Raw genomic sequence first — 17791 nt, forward strand, 5'->3', positions numbered from 1 at the left:
GGTGGTGCTTTTTCTTTATGATAGGTGCAGTTTGTGTCAAGGTTTTCCCTTAATGCTCGTGCTGGACATCACCGGCGGGTGCTGCTAAAATGGCGGCACCCTCTCATCACCTGAGCGTTCCAATGTTTTTGTCTGGTTCCACATATCATTTTTCCTACTTCTTATTTTTGTTTATAACTGATCATTTACAATTAACACTTGTATTTATATTCATGTTTTTCAATCAAAGAATGTACTTGAAATTGTTTCTTTAAACATAAAGCCGCACGATTATACTTTTTGAAGGAAATAGCTCTCCCATACTGGATGCACTACATGCGCATAGTTAACCAACAAGAGTTTCATATTCACTTTTATCTATATTTTCTGATCAGGGGAAGGAAGACACCAACACATGGGGGCGTAAATTTATTAGACAGGATAAATAATTCTGCAGAAGTAAAACAGGCTTCTAAGTAGGTCTTAACAAATGTATAACATAGCCGTCGCTAACTCAAAGTACACGAAACATCTTAAATTGTACACCCGTAGTAAAATAACGTAATCTTATAGCCTAGTAACAAACTCTGCAGAAACCTAATGTCCAATTGTCTAGAATTAGCAGTGAGGCGAATGTAACAAATCTAATTCTAAGTATAACAGGACACCAAAGTGAACAACATAAGGAAAACCCTATAGCTGGAGAATAATCAGGCGGCGGAAAAATACATAGTGACTGGGAAAGCCTGATATGTATTTGGAGAAGAAAATAACCCCAGGCCAGAGGCCGAGCCGCCAAGGAAGAAGGAATTTCCTGACATAAGGTAGGGCTTATTAGTAGAATGGCTGTCAAGTCAAAGTAGTAGCTGCGGACAGCGGAACACTTGGGGACGGGCGCTGCAAACCCCCCCCCCCCCCCCCGCAGGCCAGCAGGCCGGACCGCTTTCCCCCCTCCCGAAGGGCGAGTGCCCGCTGGCCACGAGGGAAACCTCAGGGTGGCAGAGCAACTACGCTACCGAACTAGGAAGGAAGGAGGACAGACTGGAGGAGCTCGCACGTCGCCTCGACTTATGCCCCCTGGCCCTGGCCCTGGCCCGTGGGCGACGATCGGTGAAGGTGGGGGGCAGCTGGGCGGCTGTAGCAGCCGCGGCAGGGTCGGCCTCGGTGGTTCCCATGCCCAGAAGGCTTGTGACATGAGAGGGCCCCCAAGCCTGCGCGATGGGCGCCTGCAGCGTCGTCCAATCGTCGGCCGAAAGGGGTGGAGGCTGCGACGCTGTGCCACCCGCCGCTTTGCCGGCAGGGGGCCTCTGGGAAGTGTGGTCGCCGTCCACATTAGAGCCGCCCGAGGAGGGGGAGGCGAAGCGGGCGGGTTTTGTCCTGGCCCAGGCCGGCTGCGTCCTCACACCACTGCGCTGTTGTCCTCGCACGACGCCGCCCGAGCCCTCTTCCGTGTTGCAGTTGCTGTGTGATCCGGCTTCTCGCCACTGCGGAAAATGAAAAAGTCAGCATCGGCAGGTCTAACGGGGAAAAAAAAAAAAGCAGGCAGGGAGACCCAGCTGCCGCACCGGCAACCGTCACATACACAAGTAGACAAAAGCAAGGTAAAGTTAAGAGTCCATAGTGATTGAGAATACCGGACATAGCCAATGCTATCGTAATAAAAGCCAATGTAATAAAAGCTGAGCAGTTAAAATAAATTAAGAGAGTAATATTCATGTATAGATTGAACAGTATTATTCATGTATAGATTGAACAGTATTATTCATGTATATATTGAACAGTATTATTCATGGTATAGTTTAGTTATATTAAGACCGTATTATTCATTGTATAGTTTGTTTATATTAACCCTTGCACTGCTCACCTATTTTCGGCAAAAACGTCTTGGTGCAATTGTCAAGGACATATTTTTGTTATTTTTACAAATGTTCAGGTAAATTTAATGTCAAAATGTTTCCAAAGTCAACTATTTCCATTTCAAAACACAAATAGTAATGAAAACATTAAAAAACATTAAAATATAGCCAAATTAAAAAACAAAAAGCACAACTCTCTGAGCGCCTAAAGGCGCTTTGCGCATTGCAGTGGTTAAGACAGTATTATTCGTGTTATAGTTTTGAAGAATTCAAACAATAATAATCTCAAAAGTGAAAAGCAAAATTATTTGAGTATCCCACTAGAAATGGACACTGCTTTAACACTGCAACAGTGTTATTAAGTATGTAGCGAGTAGATTATCCCAATAATATACTCGCTTCAAATGCATTGTTAATATTCCTGTCAACCTTTGGAGATGAATGAGGTGAGGCGTTGCCCGGGCAACACGGTGAGGTGTTGCCCGAGCATATAAGCAGCAGAATAGCAAACATTAACCAGAGTCTACTTTCAAGTGTGGTCTAGAGCAGACACTTGCGAGATACTGTACCGACGCTCAGTGCGCTCAACTCACACCAAATAATCACCTGTGTACTTCTGTATATTTGACCAAATATATATATAGTACCTTAGTGTCTGTGTTTATTTGTCACCATACTTTACGTAACAATAGAACCGTTACATTGGTGACCCCAGAGAGTTTCGACGATACCCAGCCACGATGGACTACAACATGGACTCTCACTGGACCTCTTCTGCTACTGTTTGCTGTGATGGAACACTGCCAACACCCTCGCCACAGCTATGATTTTCATCGCGTCCATCTCTGCATTTTCATCTACTACGGTTTGCTGCTCCACGATCGTTACTCACTCATCTGACAGCCTCATCAATGATTACATCATGTTGGATCTACAGCTTGTCCTGCCGACTCTCCGTCGCTGCCAGGGCACTGCTTGTCCTACGCCCACGACAGCTGCTCTGTCATCAGATTCATCTACACGTTCACTGCATTTTGATAATCGGCCGACTCAAGCCCTTTGCGCAGTACAGGACTTACAGCTTGCGTTTCCGACACTTCGTCGCCTTCAGGACAATTCAGCTCTAGATGTGATTACCTCGTTGTCCTAACTACGTGCCTACATTACCTCCTAATGTCCTGGTGCCCGAGCCCATCCGCCCCGGATCTAAATGCTCCACCAGCGACCCAAGGACGCAACAATTATGCACATTCTTCTCTCCTGCTACACCGAGCTTGTCCACACACTGCCTACATCTTTTGGTACCAGACTACAATTTCCACAGTCAACAATGTAGTACCCGGCGTGTACAGTCCTAATCAACCCAAGACGCTACAGCTTCGACACAGAGCAGACAGCAGACTACGACCGCATCGAGCCGCCACGCTCTCGCTCCCCGAGTTCAGACACTCACAATTCTCAATCGAGCCGCCACGCTCTCCCACATAGAGCTCCACGACTCCGGCCTCACTCAGCTCTCTGCTCTGCTCCAGGCTTCGTCTCAACGTCTGCGACACTGCTAAATCCAGAGACACATCCGCCGACTACGCAGTTCACTTTTTGACCACAGTTACCAGCAGCACCGCCACCTACGGCAACGGACGATCCTGTACGACCTCCCACCCTACAACCCCAGTTACCAGCCGCACCACAACCTGATCCTACGACGACGGACGACCTGTGCGACCTCCCACCCTACGACCCCAGTTAGATGACATCAGCGAAGAGGAGGAAGTTAACTTTGATGGTTATGTAACGCGAGCAGGGCGTACAATTCACCGACCAGCTAAGTTCCTTGATCAAGTATTTTTCCTTTCATCCCCTGGGAGGCGGAGTTCTGTAGCGAGTAGATTATCCCAATAATATACTCGCTCCAAATGCATTGTTAATATTCCTGTCAACCTTTGGAGATGAATGAGGTGAGGCGTTGCCCAGGCAACACGGTGAGGCGTTGCCCGGGCAACACGGTGAGGTGTTGCCCGAGCATATAAGCAGCAGAATAGCAAACATTAACCAGAGTCTACTTTCAAGTGTGGTCTAGAGCAGACACTTGCGAGATACTGTACCGACGCTCAGTGCGCTCAACTCACACCAAAGTATCACCTGTGTACTTCTGTATATTCGACCAAATATATATATAGTACCTTAGTGTCTGTGTTTATTTGTCACCGTACTTTACGTAACAATAGAACCGTTACAAGTAAATATCGGACATAACTGAAGCTGGACTATGTAACAAATTAATTTTAGAAAACTTAAATAAATAATATAAATAACATAGCGAGGCCAAAACAGCAAGAGAGGCATGAGGCTTAAGCCGTGCTAGAAAACAGAGAATAAATAGCGGAGTAAATACAAGACAAACTGAAACTGGACAAGTAAATAGCTTAAGACCGTATTATAATATACTTGTATTTAAGCTGAACAAATAAAAGATATAATATACTTGTATTTAAGCTGAACAAATAAAAGAGTAAACAGTGATAATCATGGATAATTTGGGTAGATTAAAGCAGGACTATACAAGGTATAGGATGGTTAGGTTAAACAGTAATATATGCATGGTATAATAATAATATAATAATAATAATAATTTTATTTAGGTAAGGTACATACATAAAGAGATTTTACAAAGTTTGTTGGCTTTATAGATAGAGCTAGTACATACAATGCCTAAAGCCACTATTACGCAAATTAAGCGTTTCGGGCAGGAAAAACATTAATGACTAAAGCTTAAAACTAATGGGTAAAAAGAATAAGATGTGTTGAGTACAAATAAAAATAGAGGTAAAAGAGGGGGGAACATTGTTGAAAAAGCAGCACAAATACAATTACAAATTATTACAGAAAATTACATTCAAACGGCGTTGATTTGAAAAACAAAAAACATACATGGGTTGACAACAGAGGGGTAAGGTGAGTTACAGGGAATTTATTAGGTATAGCTTCGTTTTTAACTTAAACTGGTTGAGAGAGTTGAGGTATAGTTTGGATAGAGTAAAACTGTAATGTTCATGGGATAGATTGGTTAATTAAACAGTACTTATTCATGGAATAGATGGTCTAGATTAAAACAATAATAGTCTCAAAAGTGAAAACAAAATTATTTGCGTATCCCACAGCAATGGACACTGCTTTAACGCTGCAACAGGATTAGTAAGTAAATACAAGGCATAACTGAAAGCTGAACAAAGTAATAAATTAATTTAGGGAAACTTAAATAAATGATAACATGGCGTAGCTCACCCAAGCCGACAGACCGCTCTACGGCATGCGCCTACCCTGGAGGAGTAGAACAGAACAGTGAGAACGGGAGGGGAATATTATATTCTAATAATAGAATAAGACCGTAATATAATGTACTTGCATATAAGCTGAACAAATAAAAGAAACAGTGGTAATCATAGGAAGATTTGGTAGCTTAATTAAAGCGGGATTAATCAAGGGATAGGATGGTAGGTTAAACAGTAATGTGCATGGTATGGTTTGGATAGCGTAAAACTGTTATGTTCAAGGGATGGAATGGTTATTAAAACAGTACTAATCAAGGGAGATTGGCTAGCCTAAAGCAATAATATTCTCAAAAGTGAAACAAAATTAGTTGAGTATTCCACAGCAATGGACACTGCATTAACGCTGCAAGAGGAATAGTAAGTAAATACAAGGCATAACTGTAAGCTGAACAATGCAATAAATTAATTTAGAAAACTTAAATAAAAGATAATAACATAACATAGCCCACCCAAGTGGACAGACCGCTCGACGGCATGCGCCTGCGCTGGAGTAGGACAGGACAGGGAAACAGGAGGGAACGTGTACGTGCGGGAACAACAGGCGGCTACACCGAGTGGACGAGACGTCATGGAACAAACGGGCCGGTCTACGCCGGTCAGGCCAAATTGCTGGGGCGAACATAACGTGGGACACCGGGCCAGCAAACATCTGGGGACGAACAAGCCGGGATACACCGGCCATCCCAGACGACTGGGTACGAACAGATCGGGCTCCACCGGCCAGACAAAACGTCTGTGACGAACAAGCAGGGCTCCGCCAGCCAGACAAACAGCTGAGACGGACAAGCTGGGCTACACCAGCCAGACAAACGACTGGGGCCAACAAGCGAGGCTACATCAGCCAGACAAACGTCTGGGAAAACAAGCTGAGCTACACCGGTCAGACAAACAACTGGGACAAACACGCTGGGCTTCACCAGCCAGACAAACAACTGGGACGAACAAGCTGGGTTACACCAGCCAGACAAACAACTGGGACGAACAAGCTGGGCTTTATCAGCCAGACAAACGACTGGGACGAACAAGCTAGGTTACACCAGCCAGACAAACAACCGGGACGAACAAACTGGGCTACACCAGCCAGGCAAACAACCGGGACGAACAAACTGGGCTTCAACAGCCAGACAAACGACTGGGACGAACAAGCTGGGCTTTATCAGCCAGACAAACGACTGGGACGAACAAGCAGGGCTCCGCCAGCCAGACAAACAGCTAAGACGAACAAGCTGGGCTACACCAGCCAGGCAAACAACCGGGACGAACAAACGGGGCTTCAACAGCCAGACAAACGACTGGGACGAACGAGCTGGGCTACACCCGCCAGACAAACGACTGGGACGAACGAGCTGGGCTACACCCGCCAGACAAACGTCTAGGACAAACAGGCTGGCCTACACCAGCCAGACAAACGTCTGGGACGAACGAGCTGGCCTACACCAGCCAGACAAACGTCTAGGACAAACAGGCTGGCCTACACCAGCCAGACAAACGTCTAGGACAAACAGGCTGGCCTACACCAGCCAGACAAACGTCTAGGGACGAACAGGCTGGGCAACACCAGCCAGACAAACGTCTAGGACGGACAGGCTGGCCTACACCAGCCAGACAAACGTCTGGGACGAACGAGCTGGCCTACACCAGCCAGACAAACGTCTAGGACAAACAGGCTGGCCTACACCAGCCAGACAAACGTCTAGGACAAACAGGCTGGCCTACACCAGCCAGACAAACGTCTAGGGACGAACAGGCTGGGCAACACCAGCCAGACAAACGTCTAGGACGGACAGGCTGGGCAACACCAGCCAGACAAACGTCTAGGACGGACAGGCTGGGCTACACCAGCCAGACAAACGTCTAGGTACGAACAGGCTGGTCTACACCAGTCAGACAAACGACTAGGTACGAACAGGCTGGTCTACACCAGCCAGACAAAACGCCTAGTTACGGACAAAACGAGCAACACCGGACGGACAAACAACTGGGACGAACACGCAGGGCATCACCGTCCAGACAAACGTCTGAAGACATGCCGGACGACACCGGCTGACGCAAGGCAGCCATTAACAAGAAAGTATTGGGCCTACCCACCGGGCACCGCCGCCACAAGGGCGTCTCCTGCCCGAGGGCGAGAGGGAGAAGGACAAGAAGGAAGCGAACACAGCCCAAGGCAAGCGCTCCTCGGAGCGCCATGCCACGTGGGTGATGCCGACCTTGGCATGGGCCCCTAGGGTCGGCCCTAGGGACAAAGACAACTAAAAAACCCGGCCAGGAGGCGTCGCCACCAGGGCGATGCCAGGACGCTCGCAGGGAGCCTGGCCGGTCACGCACGGCCAAGCGCATCACGAACCCTGGCCCCTAGGGCCATGCCTAGAAGGCGCAACAAACCAGGTTCCAGGGAAAAACGCCTGGGACGGGGAAGGAAACGAAGGGCATCCCTGGGGCGAGTGCTCCACCGAGCTCCAAGCCACGTGGGCGCCGCCACCGGGCTTGGGCCCCAGGGCTCAGAACCCCGGAAACCAGCCACGTAGCGTTGCCACAGAGGGCGATGCCAGACCACAGAAGGAGCCTGGCCGTGCACGCACGGCCAGGCGCGGGGGAAACATGGCCCCTAGGGCAAGCCTAGGGGCACAGCAAACCGGGGAGGGCCCCCCTGGGACGAATGGTCCACCGAGCATGCAATAGGGCCGGGCCCCAGGGCACAGGACCACCGATACCTGGCCACATGAAGTCGCCGCAGATAACCAGCACACCAGTCCTGACCTGGAGGCGCGCCTGCAACCCCAGGGAGGCAAGCAGGCGGAAGGCCCTAGGGAACTAGCTAAAGCGGCCGAACGGGCCGCGAGGGATGGCGCAAACACACGCCAGCACTGGGGGTAGTCCTGACTAACTTGAACAGGAAACTCTCTTACCTTAAGGTTTGCTGGGTAGGGCAGGGGGCCCCTGCGGTACCGGCCTGGGATGTAGAAGGCCCCAAAGGATCAGAGAACGTCAGATCTGGGACCATAGTAGCGGGGATGGGGTCCATTTGCTTGAGAAATCTCGTGTACACAGTAAAGCAGAATGGAGAAGCGGTAAGGGTACTGGCCCACGTGTCGATGAGGCGTGGTGCTGAGCGTGGAGCTGCTTCGTGGATCGTGGACCGGGTCGGGAGAGGGAGTGAGAGCGAGACCTGACTTCCCGCGCTTTTTATGCCAGTACCCTGGCTGGCCGCACCGCGCCTTGCGGAACGCGATGTGCAATTGTCTCTTCCTTCCCAATCAGAAACTCCACCACCTTTCGTTCAAAAGGCAGTGGCCATATCTCCTCAAGGGCACTAGACTTGGTTTTAAGGGAAAGGATTATCTAATAATACTAATAAATAAATAATAAATGTTTATTTAGGTAAGATACATACATACAAGAGATTTTACAAAGTTTGTTGGATTAATAGATAGAGCTAGTACATACAATGCCTAAAGCCACTATTACGCAAAGTGTTTCGGGCAGGAAAAACATTAATGACTAAAGCTTAATACTAATGGGTATAAAGAATAAAATGTGTTGAGAACAAATAAAAATAGAGGTAAAAGAGGGGGGAACATGGCTGAAAAAGCAGCACAAATACAATTACAAATTATTACAGACAATTACATTCAAACAGCGTTGTTTTGAAAAAAACAAACAGACATGGGTTGACAACAGAGGAGTAAGGTAGGTTACAGGGAATTTATTAGGTAGTGCTTCGTTTTTATCTTAAACTGGTTGAGAGAGGTACAGTCTTTAACATGGTTGGGAAGGTCATTCCACATTCTGTGTCCCTTGATTTGAAGAGCATTTCTAGTTTGATTAAGTCGTACTCTAGGAATATCAAAACTGTATTTATTTCTGGTGTGGTGCTCATGGGTTCTGTTACAACCTTCAGTGAATCTTTTGAGGTCAGGATTGGCATTACAGTTCAGCGTTTTATATATGTATAATAAAAAATGAGAGAATGTGCAGTGACTTAATATCTAACATATTCAGAGATTTGAGTAGGGGGTACCGAGTGATGTCTGGGGCTAGAGTTGGATATTGTCCTAATAGCAGCTTTGTGTTGAGTAATTAGAGGACGTAAATGATTTTGGGTAGTAGAACCCCAAGCACAAATACCATAGTTGAGATATGAATAGATGAGGGAGTAATAGACAGTCACCAGGGCAGGGCGGGGTACATAATATCTGATCTTAGAAAGAATGCCAACAGTTTTTGAAACTTTTTTTGATATATTAAGAATGTGTCCCTGGAAATTCAGCTTATGGTCCATGAGAACACCAAGGAATTTGCCATCTAATTTGTTACAAATTTGGGTATTGTTTATTTTGAGATTTATTTGATTAGAGGATTTATTGCCAAACAGAATATAGAACGTTTTGTCAATGTTAAGGGTGAGTTTGTTGGCAGTTAGCCAAAGATGGACAATCTTTAGCTCAGTATTTACTGTGGCATTTTGAGCAAGGGGGTCAGGACTGGAGTAAATGAAGGTTGTGTCGTCAGCAAATAGAATTGGTTTGAGGTGTTGGGAGGTATTTGGAAGGTCATTAATGTAGATAAGAAAGAGGAGAGGGCCAAGTATGCTGCCCTGAGGAACACCAATGTTGATGGGTAGGGTAGGAAAAATTGTATTATTCACAGAAACAATCTCATTTGCATCAGTGGAATTTGCAGGCGTTAGGTACAGAGACTGTGGATAGTTACCTGTAAGATAGTCATGAACATCAGTACTGAATGATGGAATAACATTTGAAAGGGATGACCCAATGGAAGAGAAGAACCTATTGAACTCAATAGCAGTATCAGAGGCTGTAAGCTGACCATCGTTATTTGACAGGAGTATTGGTTTGTTATTAAAACTCTTCTTTGATCCCAATATTTGTGAAATTGTGCTCCATGTTTTCTTAATGTTGCCCTTTGTTTGGGTAACTTTATCTTCGTAGTATTTAATTTGGGCTTTTCTAATTATTTTAGATAGCAATGACGAGTAATTCTTTGAAAATTGTTTGGAGACGATTCCTAACCTACACTTCTTCTCAAGGTCATGTTTTTTGTTAATAGATTTAGGTATTCCCTTTGTGAGCCAAGGATTGTTTAGCCTCTTTGTTGTGACTTGTTTCGTAAGCATAGGACAGTGGGTGTTATAAAGGCTGAGAGTTTTTTGAAGAAAAGATTGCACTGCTAGGTTGATGTCCCCTGTGTTACCTAATTCGGACTCCCAGTTGACCTTAGCAGCAGCAGCTATAAAATTGCCTATGACAGTTTCATTGTGCAGCCTAAAGTTTATCTCCCTTGTCTCTAGAGGTGGTTTGTTAATGTTAGGAGAAATGTGGGGTAATGGTCTGTAGTGCTATCGATGATTATCTCTGAAGTAAGTGGAGAGGTTATGTTGGTCCAGATGTGATCAAGAACCGTGGCAGTACTTTCAAATCAAATTAAATCAAATCAAATGTTTATTTAGGTAAGGTACATACATACAAGAGATTTTACAAAGTGTGATGGATATCAGTGATTCTAGTAGGTCTAGTGATTAAGGGTATGAGGAAGCAGGAATTCATACAGTTGAGGAAGCTAGCAGCAGTAGGGTTTTCAGGCTCGCAGAGGTCAATATTAAAGTTCCCTGCGATAATTAGATGGTTTTTGTTCAGTCTGTTATCTAGTATTAGATTTCTAAGGTTAGAGTTGAATTCGGACACATCAGTGTTAGGAATTCTATAGACTGCTCCCACAGTCAGGACAGATTCAGCACCCTTGACTCTGAAACTGGCGAAGATCAATGAAATACTATCCATTATATACAAGAACGCCTCCCACGCCCTTGCCCCACCTATAGCTCTGCTGTTCAACAAATCCCTTGAGTGTCATACCTTCCCTGATATTCTTAAAAAAGCAAGAGTAATACCAGTTCATAAATGAGGCAATCCGGCAGACATAAACAATTATAGACCAATATCAAACCTACCCATACTATCAAAAATATTTGAAAAAATTATCTACAAACAGCTTTACTCCTACCTCGTAAAATTTGACATTCTTAGCCCCTGTCAGTTTGGCTTCAGCTCCCAAAAGAGAACCAACGATGCAATTATTAGTCTCCTTGATATAATTTACTCAGCCCTTGACAAAAATGAGTTTCCGATTGGACTCATCATTGACCTGAGGAAGGCCTTTGATACTGTTAATCACAATTACCTCTTACGTAAACTCCATCATTATGGAATTCGAGGCCATACACTGGACTATATCCAATCCTATCTTAGTGATAGACACCAATGTGTAGCCATCAATAATATAACCTCTCCCACTCTACCAATAACCGTTGGAGTGCCACAGGGCAGCATTTTGGGACCTCTCTTATTTCTTATTTACATCAATGATCTGCCTAACGTCTCTAACATTCTGAAACCTATTTTGTTTGCTGATGATACTACCCTCATCTACTCTAACCCCAACCCACATACACTAAATAATGTTGTTAATAATGAACTAAAAAAAGTCCACCTATGGATGTCAACCAACAAACTAACACTTAACATAGAAAAGACCTACTACATCTTATTTGGAAGCAAATCTACAAATGCAATTCTGCTTCAGATAGACTATGTAAACATTAGCAATAAAAATGATGGAAAGTTTCTTGGCCTATTCCTAGACTAGAGACTCAACTTCAGTTCCCACATACAACACATAACTAAGAAAGTCTCTAAAACAGTTGGTATACTCTCCAAAATCAGATATTATGTACCTAACTCTGTGTGGGGGTTTTCTTTTTTTGCTTTCCCGACTGCAGTGCGTACGTCGCCAATGTACATGTGGCAGACGCTTCACGAAGCTGTCGGAATTAGCAGAATAGAAAATACGAGAGCAACCGTACAGGGCCTGGGAGCAAGGTCGAGTTAGAGTCCTTGAGGGTCTCTTCTCAGACTAGTCTCACCTGGTCCTGCTCCACGTTGATCGTTGGAATCTCCTCAATGATTTAACACTTTAAGGGACTCCTAGGGTCCTCATCACATTTATAGTTTAGTGACTTATAGGCAACTCGGTGTTGAAGACACTTAGAGCTGAAGGCTTGAGTAATGTTGGCAGTATTCAGAAGTGGTTCAACGGAAACACCGCATAAAGCTTAACAGTAGTTTATTTACTAACTTAACCACTAATACACAGGGAGCTTCATTTACTTTAGATTGGCGTCAGCAAAGCTATGGTTATATTAGCGAGACTCTTGACGTCTGGCTAAACGACCCGTATCCACTCGTGGAGAAACACCTAACTTAACACAATTGACAGCCAATCATTAACACGGCAACCTAACTGCCGGTATGCAAAGGGATCACAAGAGTTCTAACCGGATACTCGGTAATGATGATATGCAATAAACACAAATACACTGTCAATGGGACAGGCAATAACATGCACAATAATAATGTCACACAATAACTAAATGTGTGGTGCATGTGAAGCTCACATTCACAGACGAGTGAAATGCCGTGATACCACACAGATAAACACGCATTCACCGTTGATTTACCTATGACCTGTGACAGGTATGAGAAGGTGAGAACTGTAGTTGATCCCTCAGATCAACACAGACACAATAAAACAATGACATGATATTGTACTTACAGATAAGGTACCTTTCCTTACTCACTCACTCACTCAGGCACATTTATACAAGCACTCGTAGGTGGCCTGACAGCTGGTTTCGCTCGTAGACACGGAGGGTACTTGCAGTAGGGCGGGCTGTATGGTTAACAGACAGACACACGCGCACCCACTGGCACTGGCGATGAGCAAGGTGGTGACGTCACGTAGTAGTGAGGGCGGCGGCGGGTGCCTCGAGGTACTGGGGTACACGCTCGGGACGAGTGGCGGCTGTGGTACCATGCAGGTACACTTGTGGTAAAGTCACACACAGGTTACTTAGGCGGCGGCAATGCCTTAGTTCACTCTAAGTCACTCACAACGATCTTTGTCACCAGGGGTTACCTGATACCAGTCTGTTTCGCTCTGGAGATTTGTCACTTTAGGCTTCTGAATAATATATTCACACCCGTGATTCTGGGCGAGTGTGTGGTATAATCTTCAGGCGCTGAGTTAACTTAACGGTGAGGAATAGACGGTGTTCAGTCTATTGGCCGGTAGCACAGAACACGTCCTCTAGGTTTGGTGTCCCTCACTTGAATGGTTTTTGAAGGGGTGCCGGGCATCTCGTGGCATACAACACAAAAAGAGTTACAATTTGACCAATAGCATTGCAGCAAATGGGCGGGAACCAATCATATTAGCTCGTTCGATGAGCAGTAGGAGAGGTGACGTCATGAACACGTCATGAACACGTCATAGCTGTTATTTGCCATCGCGCCGGTTGACCCCAGAGGTCAGACGCTGCTAACGTCTACCCTCTGTCTCTCCCGCGGGCACCAGCCATGTACTCACTGACCCTTTGGTGGCCAGTATGCTTAATTCCCTGTATCTACTTCCTGCCTGGACATACGGCGGCCTCCGTATTATGAAAGTGTTCCTGGTTAAGTGGGCATTCTGGAGATACCCAACATGCCAGGTCACTATCCAGGGTTAACAGAAATAGGACCTTGTGCACAAGATCGGTGCACTGTGCACAGCAATGAGCCATTCCAGTCAGCTGTGGGAGAATCTTGAGAGACACTCTCTCACAACACCCCCTAACAAAGATCGAGCCCACATAGTGGCGCTCGTTCAGACCTCACACCGCTGACGCACGTGCACAGTGCTGAGTGCACGTGGCGCGGCTGGGTCTAGCAGACCCCCGTCTTCTATACAGCTAGGCGAGGCGGGTCGTCGTCTAGACTATTCTCTTCTGGTAAGTGAGGAATTTCTTCAGTCACCGGGTCACATGTGGCTATCTTGTCAGGTCTTGAGCAGGCACTGTGGTCGGACGTAGCTTCAGGTCTGGGTCGGCTCAACGCCTCGAAACCCTGAGTGGCGCTAGTCTGTCCACTGCCTCTCTCCACCTGTGTCATGCCTGAAACATCAGGGACACACTGGGAACCAGTGTCCGGTGATTCGCGTTGCATTTCCTCGCTCATGTCTCCCTCGCTCGACGTCTCGTTAATCACCCCTGACCTACTCAAACCAGTCAGCACCTACGTTGTCGGCTCCCTTTATGTAAACCATGCGGAATGTGAACTGTTGAAGGAACAACACCCAGCGCATTATTCTAGGGTTTGCGTTTTTAAGCATACCGATGTGGCTGAGGGGTTGGTGATCTACTTGAAACGTAAAACGCTTACCATAGTAAGCGTTTTACCATTCTACGCTTACCATAGTAAGCGTTTTACCATTCTACGCTTACCATTCTACCATAGATACTGGTAGAATTTCCTTACTCCCACGACAGCAGCAAGGAGTTCCTTTTCTACAGTGGAGTACTTCTGCTCAGCATCGCTCAATTTACGACTGGAGTACGCAACTGGCCAGATTTCACCGTCGTACTCTTGCATGAGTACAGCACCAATACCTGTATTTGAGGCATCTGTCCGAAGGATGTACTCCCTGGTAGAATCTGGTAGTCTAAGGATGGGTGCTTCAGTCAGCTTCTTCTTGAGCGTCGAGAATGCTGAGTTCTCCATTTCTGTCCAACGTACTCTAACCGGTGCATTCTTCTTGGTAAGATTAGTTAGCGGAGTTGTTATGGACGTGAAATTGTGAATGAAAGTTCTGTAGTACCCTGCAAGTCCCAGGAATGACTTAACCTGAGTCTTGGTGGCGGGTGGAGTGGCTTCACTGATCTTGATGATCTTCTCAGGCAGCGTCCTGGTGAACCCTCCTCCTATCACGTGACCAAGGTACCTGACCTCCTTGCACCCCAACTCACACTTAGTGGGTTTTGCAACCATTCCTACTTCCTGTAGTCTTGCCAACACCTGCCTTAGCAAGGTCAGATGTTCTTCCCACGTAGCAGAGTGGATGAGCACATCGTCCACGAACACTTCTACTCCAGTAATTCCCCCCAAGACCTTGCTCATAGTTCTGTTGAACACGGCTGGGGCGTTCACCAGTCCAAACGGAAGAACTGTGAATTGGAAGAGACCTTCGCTTGTCATGAAGGCAGTGCAGCGTTTACTGTCTTCATCTAGTGGAATCTGCCAAAATCCTTTTGTCAGATCGAGCTTGGAGAAATAGCAACTGGAAGCTAACCTCGAGAAGATCTCATTTTGATTGAACATCGGTTTAGCATCAAACTCTATGATGGAGTTCAACTTCCTGAAGTCGAGGCAGATGCGCACACCTCCCCCAGGCTTCTTCACTAACACCATCGGGCTTGAGTACGGTGAGGTCGACTTCTCTATTACTCCCGCATTAATCATAGATGCCAGTTCTTCTCTCACCTGTGGTACAAGGTGATGAGGAACAGGATATGGTTTTGTTCGTACCGCTTGCTGCTCTAGCAAAGGTATGTGGTAACCCTCTACCTTCACTACCTTAGTGACGTCAGAGAGTACCTCCTTGTACTCTGCTACCAGTCGAGTAACCTGGTCGACTTGATCTTCAGACAGCTGATCATCAACCTTAACATCTCGCTGTGTCTCCTGCTGCTGTTGATTGAAGAGACCTGGCTGACCTACCTCCTCGTCGGCGGTTATCACTGAGACACCGGCGATCGTTGCTGAGAGCAGAGGGTGGTCGATCGGCCCTGTCGATGTCGAGCCCCGCGGTCCTCTCCTGTTCTTACGTCTTACATGCTTCTTCGGCTTTGTGGATCCATCTACAGGAGGGTCCTCGTAGCGTTGGAGCATGTTGCGTTCTTTTGCTTGTTTCACCTTTGCAAACACTCCCTGAATGTCTCGTAATTTCAAAGATTTTCCTGGGCGAGTCGGCGTGTTGCTCTCTGACCTCGTAGTGACAGCTGCCACGAGCGAGTTACCTGTTCATGGAGTTGCTGTCGCTTCAACCAGAGGTTTTGCTTTTCTCTCCATAACTTCACAGCTTGCTTTCCCTTATTCTTCAGCTGGGTGAGGGTGTGGTCACTCTGCGACGTCATCCCCGGGCGAGTCACCCGCTCCAGCTGACTGAGGGCAGCCGCACTCAGCTGAGGCAGCAGCTTCCTCACTCTCCCCCATATTCTTTGAGGGTGGACTTGGGCAATCAGAGATTCCCGGTACATTTCCCAATAAAAGTCCATATACAGGACGTTCCTGTTGAACGGCGCGGATTTTACTTTTGATGTAAGGTGTGTCGACCCACACATACACCTCCACCATCTCTTTAGTATAGCCATTTGGGAATTTGACATGGATATGTCTACCGGTCTCAGACCCTGGCTGTACTAGGCTTTTTCTCACCATGTGAGTAGTGGCTCCTTTGTCAAGGAAAATTTTCGCCGATTTTCCGTTAACATTTCCGTCTACTACCTCAAGGGTCCAAGCTAGTGGATCCTTTCCAACGTTGGGATGATTCTTACCACTTGAGCTCACACCTGCTGTGTAACCTGATTTCGGTTTTACCTTGCAATCAGCTGCACGATGTCCTGGCTTACCACAGGTGTAGCACCTGTGCACATGCTTGTTGGAGGAGTTTCCCTGCTCCCCCGACACACCAGTCTTAAGCTTAGCTCCATCGCCAATACTAGTAGCATGATGCTTCTCGTGTGGCTTCACCCCTTTCACCTGTCTCCTGGCCCCAGCCCACAGATCAGCTTGCTTGACCATAGACAGATTTGACACAATTTCTTGCTCTTTAAGCTTGACACGCAGAGACGATTCGCATGCTTCTAAGAACTGTTCACGAATCATCAGTTGATAGAACTCCATGCTCCCAGGAGCAGTCTCCATGAGTTCACAGTAACGGTTTAGACTCGATTCTAACCGCTGTAACATTAGCACATATGTCTCTCCTTTTTGCAATTGAGCCCTACGGAAATTCTCTAGCATCCGGTCTGCAATAATGCCAAAACCGTTCAGCAGCGCTGTTGTCAATGCCTCGTAATCTCCGCGCTGGTGCGGACCCAGACTGTGGTAGATAGTTAGTGCCCTACCCTTTAACAATGCACTAAGAGCGAGTGCCCACTTTGATCTTTCCCACCCGCAATCAGCGGCGTGACCTTCGAAACGCTTGATGTATGCATCCATCGAGTCGTCCCTCTCATCAAAGTTAGCTAGTTTAGGTAGTTTGACAGTCTTACCTTGTTCAACGTTAGTCTCTGTTGAACGACCACTTGTCTGGTCATCCTGCCTTGCTTGCAACTGCATGCGCGCTATGCGTTCAGTACTTTCTCGGTTCTGCTGATCAGTTCAGCGTTTGTTTTCTCTCTCCTGCTGATCAGTCCACAGTTTGCTTTCTCTGTCCTGCTGATCAGTCCAGAGTTTCATAGCTTGCTCTGCTACTTTATTCCCTTCGAATCCCAACTCCCTAACTTGGTTACGGTATTCCTCTAAGGTGAATAATTGCGAGCCTGTAATACCTACTCTTTGAGTTGGTGTCGTCCACAAGGACCTTTTGGGCCGAGATTCTTTCCCATAGAATCCCCCCAACGGAGTATTTAAAGGGCTAGATTCCCGCGTGACTCCGTTTTCTTCCGCAGCGCGCGTGATTCTAGTATAAAAAAAAAAAATAAAATGTTTATTTAGGTAAGGTACA

General features: G+C 46.5%; 1 protein-coding gene and 1 long non-coding RNA gene across 2 annotated transcripts; both read right to left on the reverse strand.

The window, feature by feature from the left end:
• Window positions 1-395: 395 nt before the first annotated feature.
• On the reverse strand, window positions 396-8429 carry LOC138373119 (uncharacterized). The gene is made up of 2 exons (XR_011231068.1): window positions 8077-8429; window positions 396-1463 (listed from the first exon to the last, which is right to left on the reverse strand). It is a non-coding gene; the product is annotated as an uncharacterized lncRNA (long non-coding RNA).
• Window positions 8430-16179: 7750 nt separating this feature from the next.
• On the reverse strand, window positions 16180-17403 carry LOC138373254 (uncharacterized). The gene has a single exon (XM_069339294.1). It carries the CDS (start codon window positions 17401-17403, stop codon window positions 16180-16182), a length of 1224 nt encoding a protein of 407 aa, XP_069195395.1.
• Window positions 17404-17791: the final 388 nt, after the last annotated feature.

Source organism: Procambarus clarkii, chromosome 41 (assembly GCF_040958095.1).
Source record: "Procambarus clarkii isolate CNS0578487 chromosome 41, FALCON_Pclarkii_2.0, whole genome shotgun sequence".
Classification (NCBI taxonomy): domain Eukaryota; kingdom Metazoa; phylum Arthropoda; class Malacostraca; order Decapoda; family Cambaridae; genus Procambarus; species Procambarus clarkii.

Coding starts and splice junctions, on each gene's coding strand:
- LOC138373254 (XM_069339294.1), bottom strand. CDS start 17,403: ATGCAGTTGCAAGCAAGGCAGGATGACCAGACAAGTGGTCGTTCAACA.